At 35.8% G+C, this 8,281-nt stretch overlaps 1 protein-coding gene across 1 annotated transcript; it reads right to left on the bottom strand.

Annotated features, from left to right (window-relative positions):
- Nucleotides 1-1,140: 1,140 nt before the first annotated feature.
- LOC140339362 (proteoglycan 3-like) lies at nt 1,141-4,612 on the bottom strand. Its single transcript, XM_072424021.1, has 6 exons — nt 4,554-4,612; nt 4,370-4,426; nt 3,866-4,092; nt 2,760-2,894; nt 1,808-1,913; nt 1,141-1,320 (listed from the first exon to the last, which is right to left on the bottom strand). The coding sequence occupies exons 2-6, from the start codon at nt 4,422-4,424 to the stop codon at nt 1,262-1,264; spliced, it is 582 nt and encodes a 193-aa protein (XP_072280122.1). The 5' UTR covers nt 4,425-4,426; nt 4,554-4,612; the 3' UTR covers nt 1,141-1,261.
- Nucleotides 4,613-8,281: the final 3,669 nt, after the last annotated feature.

Below are 8,281 nucleotides of genomic sequence, written 5' to 3'. Positions count from 1 at the left end.
AGAATCACCCACATGCTTGCCTTTAATTGTAATTTTTGCATTAAAAAGTGCTATATATTTTTGACTGATATACATGGTAAATTTCAAGTTGAATTCATTATCTTGTAGTTTTGATAAAAATTCTTCAAGCAAGAGATGATGCCAGATGCCAAAAACAATACAATGTGGTGGAGATATAGAATATGACATATATGAGAATGAGAATATGACATATAGAATATGTCATCAGCATTTTCCTCTCCAAGACCCCCAGGTAAAGGTTGGCATACTGCTGAAACCTGCAAGTAGTATCTGGCCTTATGCAGGAATGACAAAAGTGGTTTGGAACCTTGGTGAAAAATGCCAACTGTATTTTGTTACTCTCTTGGGGAGTCCCATTTCATTTTTATATTCCCTGTTTTGTGATTATCTTACATTGGTTCTTTTTTATGACATGTTGATACTATTATTTTTTCTATATATTATAGAGCTGCTTGCTAGTACCTGTAACTTGAGATTATTATCTGCAAGTAGGTGGGAAAGCATTTATGACATGGCATTAGTAAACCATATCTATCCTTTAGAATCCCCTGGGGGAGGGGCCACAACTTGGGGATTTTGGTATAGGAAGAATGTCTCAAGTCCAGGAGTTCTCACACCAACTTGTTTCGTATTAATAAAGAAGTATAAATTGTGGGCATTTAATGCAGCTGTGACCAGGGCCAGGCTTGGTCAGGAATGACAGAAGGGAAAGGGCTGGACCTGCCATTCTATTCTTTGAATACACTCTCTAATTCCAAAATTATTTTACTAGCCATGCCATCCAAAGTACATGCATACCCTTGATTGATTGTAGTAGATATTTGATATCAGTATATATGATAACAGACTTTACCTTAAACATCACCTTAAATTTTTGTGCACCATTGTTGTTGGACACCAGGCACACTTAGTCCACACTATGTGTTTTGGGTAAAACATAAAATATTGGCATTTTGGCATAATATATTGTTTTAACTCTTTTTGTTCAATAGTTAAATTCTGTACCATAAATGCACAAAGCCAGGTAGAAAATGTTGGCAATCATGCTTAGGGGAAACCAACAAAAATATACATTTTGGTCGCACATTGAAACACAATGACATACAAAACACACCAGAATGCAGTTATCATTTATTTGATATTGGCCTTGTAGCATGTAAATTGGGAAATATGGCAATAAAAACAGACAAAATAGGAACTTTGGGGACGGATATTAGAAGCCTTGCTAGGTCCATCACTTTTAGATGGTACAGACATAGGGCAGGTGAGTGCAACAGTTGAAAGTATACCAAAGACCATCTGAGAGACAAAATGAGACAAAGTTAGTAAGTGTTTTTTTTTATTCTTACCTTGTTTTATCTAAAATTAAAATACTTAAAAAATGAATACAATATTTGCAAGAATTTTAATGATATCAGTGCCATGTAGGTTGCTTTATATTCACACTGGCCATGAGGCTGCAGTGCAGTTACCGCCACAACATCCCAGGGCACCACTGTCATTAGGGAGACACTACATGTAGCATCTCCCAGTGGCATCTTCATAGAGAATAATTAGGGATGGATTGCACCACTCACTGCTAGTACTGTCAAATGGGCAGAGGGAAATTCTTAAAGAAATCATGTTGATTAGTGTTCATTACAAGTATTACCTTTGGAACTCAACTTCATCCATTCAAAAACTCATTGTGTGACTCTGCTTGGCTAAAGCTCAGTTTGGGGATTTGAAGGACTTTAAATTATAATTTGCATCAAATATTCCCAAACTCCACTTCCTTGGTACTTACTTGACAAATTAATAGCCACACACCAGACTCCACAAGTACGACGCTGTCCACAAGCAAAGTTGGTATAGGCCAATCCTCTACCATCGACATTTTTATATGTACAAGACTGATAAAAAAAAGGAATGAATAAGTATATATACAGAATATTTGTATAATTGTAAATTTGTAAAATAATACATTTTATTTAGAGGGTATGTCCAGTCAATTTTATTTCAAACTTTTTAACTTGACTTTTGTATAGAGCAGGGATCGATAAAAAACCCCTATCATGTTACTTTATTTTTTTTTTGTGTACAGGGCTAGGGGGATTTCTCTTCATTTATTGGTTCAAAGATGCAACAGGTCAAAGGAGACCTTTAAAGCTACTCAAGGCAAAAAATGTGATGTATGTCACTTTTTTTATGCAAAAATCCCATATGCCCGTAAGCAACCATATGTCTTTTTAGTTTTATGCTTTTATTTGTTTAATTTCCTTTGTATGCAAATGTGTTAATGTGGCGCTTATAAAGTTAATATTACAACCGCTAAAGACGGTATTGTTTCTGAAATATTTTAATTATTTTCATTCATGAAATATATTACATCTCTCTGTCTCTTCCTAAGGAATTTGTGACACATTTAAATGACCACAAAACGTGTTACGTGCAATCATGTTATGAAGGGTAGTAAAACATATAATACCCAATATATAACAAAATGTAATAATTTATTGTATATTCTTGGACATTGCAGATGTTCAGATGATTGTTATAGTTTAATATGATTTAATTAAAAAAATAAATTGATTTTAGAATAATTGCAGTTTTTAATGCACCTTAAAAGTCCTATTGTTTTATATAAATGTGCTATGTTTCCCCAAGGGATGTGGTGCAAGCCAACTCCATCCACATGAACCTTTTCCTTATCTTGATCCTAATATAATAATAATAAAGCTTCAATCTCGGTCACTTACATTGCCAGGTTTCCACACTCCGATCCAAGCATATTGCTGGTTTGTGCATGCTCTCTGTGCAACACATCTGACCTGGTTATTGACACAACTATTTCCCACTGAACTCAGTTTTCCTCTGTGGCACTTGCAAGAACGCTGTGAAGGAAGTTGAATGGGACAAAAATATATATGTTTATAAAAACACAGCATTATAAAGTTACAACTGAAAAAAATAAACACCTGTTGTACCATTTTGGGGAGACTTAGTTTAGGCATCTTGGTGTGGAACCCTGGTATGCTACCTCAATCCTATTAAAACTCTTTAGGATTATTTGTAATTGATGATGTGAGCTGGGTCTTCAAAATTAGCTTAACATTCTATTTTTATTATTAAAATGGTCAAAGGATTCTATTTATAAAGCAGGCAATCTGACATTCCCTCATACATTCCCTGGAAATATTTAATTACTGCCATTGAAACACATGGACCTGGAAGATTCCTATGAGGGAATGTTTGAGGAAAATCTAATTCCCTCTTTTATAAGTAGAGCCCAAAGTATGGAGGCAAAGGGCTACATTTCTTTATCCTACTTTTTATTTTTTGAAGTTTTTATTCTCTCCAATATTTAATATAATATAAATCCTTTCTCATGCTATACAAAAACAAAGTTTTGACTATTTCTCTAATAAAATAAATCATATCTTGGTGAACAACTCACACTTTTAGTCCTTGCTATAAATGTTGGCTATTGATAAACTTTAATGCTAACAATAGCCCAGATCTTGTGGTTGGGGGCTTACATCTTTGGCTCTTACTATACTGTAAACGCTGGCAACATATAAACTATAGTATAAAAATATAAATATTGATAATATAAAATGTATACTTTCTTATTCCACAATCAGAAGTTTTTTCATGGCTTTAAAGGCACAGCCAAATAAATAAAAACATCATTTATTGCAATTTTAAAAAATGACATGCATTTTATACTAAGTTGTAATATATATGTGCACATTTTATCCTTTATGTGTTTTGCAATTCTCTCCATGGGAATATATTGTACATAACATTGTATTTATTTTTTATGTAATAAACAATTGTAATAACAATTAAGTTTTTTACTAACCTGAGCCCACCAAAAGCCTCTTGGGCAGTTGAAAGCTTGTAAGTGGCATGTGCTTTTGCCTGGACAAATATCGCCAGATTGTTTATTCACTTCTTCAGTGACATTATGGCATTGCTCCAACTGGCAATTGCCCATAGAGGTAGTCTCCAGGGTATCATTCATTTCACAGTTGTTCTCTTGGCTATCCGAATCTGCTAATTCCTTAGAGTGATCTTGACAGCAATTCTCTGGAAAAAAAAAATAATATTGAGATAATTGAAGTAGCTTTACAAGTTCTATAATCGTTGTTGGTGGAATCTCTGTAAACCAAAAGTTACTGACAGAGGATTTTCAATAACAGAAAACTGACCAGGACAAAAGTATTTTTTGAACATTAGGCATGTGCAGATTGTCTAGGTAAAATAAATGTAAAACACCCCCCCCAAAAAAATAAAAATAAAATAAAAATACAATACATGGTTTCCCTTTTGACCAAATAATTGCAGTAATAAATTGTCAGCTTACCTGGTTCCTGGGCATATAAGGTTCCCACCAAAAGAATCAGCAGTAGACAATACATGTCTGTACAGACAAATAAAGACCAGTTATGTATTATAGTTTCACAGCTAAGGAAGAAGTTGCAGAAGTTCCAAAAGAGTTGGTCCTTATGGGCAACATTCAGGTTTTTGCTGTTAAGAATTGTGATTACCTTTTAGAAAAGAGGAAGTCTTTGCTTTGTGAGGCTTCGGTGTGCTCTTTCTGCATCTAAATGACTCTTCATATCTTGGACAACTCAAACCTTTTTTATACATTGGTTTTAGGAAGCTGCGGTTTTATATTTGTTATATCAGATTTCATTACTACACAACTACACACTTTCAGATTTCATTAACTACACAACACACCCAATGGCATCAAAGACACAGAAGATACAAATAACTATAACTGTGGCATTTTATGCCAATAGATACTCACACACATCTTCATAAAACAATACTTTTTTAAGTAATAAATCAATAGTACATAAATCCAGCATTAATGGACGTATATGGCATACACTGGGGTGTCATATATATTTATTTCAACACATTTTGCAAAAAAAGTTTTCCCCAGGAAAGAAAAGTGACGAGACTACTAGTCCTAGTTGTCCTAGTTGTAATCTTGTGGCACTGAAATCCAGGGACCATTCAAGGTAAATCATATCCCACTTTAGTTAATTGGTTCCAAAGATATCTAGTTTAAACTTTTGAAATGTTATGAATTTATGTGTTTTCATCCTAATTTATAGTAAGGCATAAAAAAGAATCTCAAAAGTTCAACATGTCAGTCTCTCAGTAAAATAAAAAAACTTGGGAGCTCAGGAACAGAAGACATAGGATTACAACTGGGACATACTAGTTCTTCAAATGAAGAGGTTAATGATTGACAATCTCCAAAAAAGTTTGTGGATGAGTTTGTAGACTTTCCCAAACTTCATTAAAATAAAAGAGCAAACTCTGACATTTTTTTCCCCACATTAAAAAACAATATCATGTTGTAGATGTTGCACAGTTTGTTTCTGGTTGAGATCTCATAGGTCTTTACGCCTGATATGGCCATTGTGAGGGCCTCTTACTAGATTTCTGTTGGATTTTTATATGAAGTATGTTCCTCACATTAGTAATAAATGGAAAGAATTCCACTTACATCTGTTATTGGTGGAATAAATACTCATTCAATTAATGATTAGTAAAAACAATGCTCTTTTCATTGGTGGAAAGTGGAAAGAATACAGCTAATATTATTGATCTATAAAAAGAATACCTCCTGCATTAGTGGTCAAGAAAAAGAATACTCCTTTTTCTGGTGGTCATTTGGGGAATTCTCTTTATATTGGTTGTCCGTGGAAATAATGCTTCTTACATTGGTGGTCCCTAAAAGAGAGATCCTTACAAGTGGCCAGTAGAAAAAGCCACGTACATTAACAGTGAGTGGGAAGCTTGTTACTATAATGGCCAGTAGTAATAGTGCCTTCTTTGGTAACCTATGGAGGAACTCAAAGAATGGCTGATGGGGGAGATGTAACTGACCAATGATAATGCTGGATCTGCCTTTTATAAACATAAATTGGAATTAAAGCCATTTTGGCATTAAGACAACCCCTATTGTGCCATACTTCGGTGATGCAAGGTCCACCTCCCTCAACTCAATGCCCTTTGCTATTGCCATTTCTTCCCAGTCTTCTATCTTCACCCACATAACTCCTGTAGATATGCACTAGAAAAACATCATCAAGCTCTATTCTTAGGTACATGTAGCATACACATAGAAAATATGTGTTACTATTCGGTAAAAATAAATAAAAAAATAAACTGCTTGCTACCAACGAGGGAAGGGAAAGCTCTGCCCACTCTTTTACAAAAAGGAACTGGGTACAGAGGTAAGCTCAATTAAAAAAGGACACAGAGTAGCTTATAATGACTACAGACTTTGAGAGACTATTTAATACACTAGTGTGAGGGCCAAAATACAAAGAAGACTGGGAACCTACAAAATAGTACCATGTTACAGTATATTCATATAAAATAAATACCAGAAACTCATATGAGTTTAAGCAACCACAAATAAGATATGTATTCCAAATCTTGGGTAATAATACCTGCAGTTTGGCCAGAACACATACAGTAACTGGGATTCCACCAAGATAAGGGTAACACCTTGTTACAGCAGCCATTTCTGTAACATAACCTGAAATAGTGTTTTGTTTATCATTTTTTTCCAAATTATTTCTTATCTTGCAAAGTGCTGTATTTTTTTTTATTAAATACTCATAAATGTGTGTTTTGTTGTGATATGTGTGATATGCTGCCCATATCCTGGTTATATATATAAGAGGGTGTTGAGAAGTTCCTGGCTTTGCCCAGAAAGAAAAGAACCAGAGTTATGAAATAACACATTTATTCAACATATTTCCCCCTGAGACTGATGCACTTGGTACAGCAAAGTTGAAGCTTTTCTAGACCGTTTAAATAAAAGTCCTTTGGTTGGGCTGCAGACCAGCTTTCAGCAGCATCTTTGACGTCAGAATTGTCCTCACAACGTTGCCCCTTCAGGTGTTCCTTCAAATTCGGGAATAGAGTATAGTCCGAAGGGGCAAGTTCAGGTGAGTAGGGGGGATGGTGGACAAATTGGAAATCCCAGGATGTTCAATTTGGCAGCCACAACATTGGACATGTGCGCAGGTGCATTGTCCTGCAAAAAAAAAGGATCGCTTTAATCAACTTTCCATGGTGTTTCATCTTAATTGCCTCCTTCAGCTGGTCCAGGAGGTTAGCATAATACTGTCCGATGATACTAGAGCCCTAAGGTAAGTAGTCCACCAACAGAATACCGTTTTTGTCCCAGAAAATGGACGCCATTACTTTTTTGGCCGATTTCTGGGTTCAGGACTTTTTCAGCCGCGGGGACCCGCTGTGGCTCCATTCCTTTGACTATTCCTTGGTTTCAGGATTATAGATGTGGAGCCAGGTTTCATCCTCAGTCACTAACCTAGCCAAAAAGTCCTGTGCAGCTTCAAAATGGGCCAAAAAGGCTTTGGATGCTTCAACTCGTTCCATCTTCTGATGACTGTTCAAACATTTCGGCACCCACTTCGCTGAAAGCTTGCACATGTCTAGGATAGTGGTGATAACAAACCCAACATGCTCCCATGAGATGTCAAGTATCTGGGCTATCTTTTTTGTGGATATTCGCCGGTCCTCAATAATCAGCTTATGGACAGCATCACAGGTTGCCGGGTCAGTTGAGGTTGGGGGGCCCCCACTGTGGGGCTCACCTTCAACGGTGAAATGCCCAGTCTTGAAACAAGATATCCAGGTTTTGACAGTGCTGTAGGTAGGACACTTCGCCCCCAGTGTTTGTGACATCTTAGTGTGAATGTCCTTTGCTGACATTTCCTGGAGAAACAAAAACTCCATGACGGCCCGTAACTTCAACAACCTGAAACTTGTTTGTGTCCCTGCCATCACAGCTTGCCAAAAGATAAAACAGTTTTAAGAATTGCAAAGACTTGATATTTTCACAGTTACATACTAAGATATTAGGCTGTCATATGGCCCCACACTCATTTTTCGATTTCATCTGGAAAGGGGCAAAGCCAGGAACTTCTCAGCACCCCCCAGTATATACAGTATATATATATATATATATTAATAGCAGCTTGCTATTGTCTTAAAAAAAACATATATGACTATTATGTTGAAAGCTGTTCCAAGCAGATAAGTGCATTTACGCTATCTGTGTGTTACATAGAAGGTGGTGCAAATATGTGTAATATTGATTGACTGGAATTATTACACATATTCAGATATGGTGATATGTGACAAAAATGTTTATCTGTGTCAGGCAAAAGCAGAAAAAAATGTTTCACCATCCACACCAGTCTAGATAAAATGTATT

The sequence above is a fragment of the Pyxicephalus adspersus genome, chromosome 10 (genome assembly GCF_032062135.1).
Source record: "Pyxicephalus adspersus chromosome 10, UCB_Pads_2.0, whole genome shotgun sequence".
Classification (NCBI taxonomy): Eukaryota; Metazoa; Chordata; class Amphibia; order Anura; family Pyxicephalidae; genus Pyxicephalus; species Pyxicephalus adspersus.
This window is presented reverse-complemented; position numbering and strand designations above follow the sequence as displayed.

What these genes read in the sequence shown, in the direction of transcription:
- LOC140339362 (XM_072424021.1), bottom strand. Translation starts at nt 4,424, where the DNA reads ATGTATTGTCTACTGCTGATTCTTTTGGTGGGAACCTTATATGCCCAG. An exon ending in CTTATATGCCCAGGAACCAG is followed by an intron (nt 4,093 to 4,369) that starts GTAAGCTGACAA and finishes TTTTTTTTCCAG; the next exon opens with AGAATTGCTGTCAAGATCAC. An exon ending in GAGTGTGGAAACCTGGCAAT is followed by an intron (nt 1,914 to 2,759) that starts GTAAGTGACCGA and finishes TTTTTTTATCAG; the next exon opens with TCTTGTACATATAAAAATGT.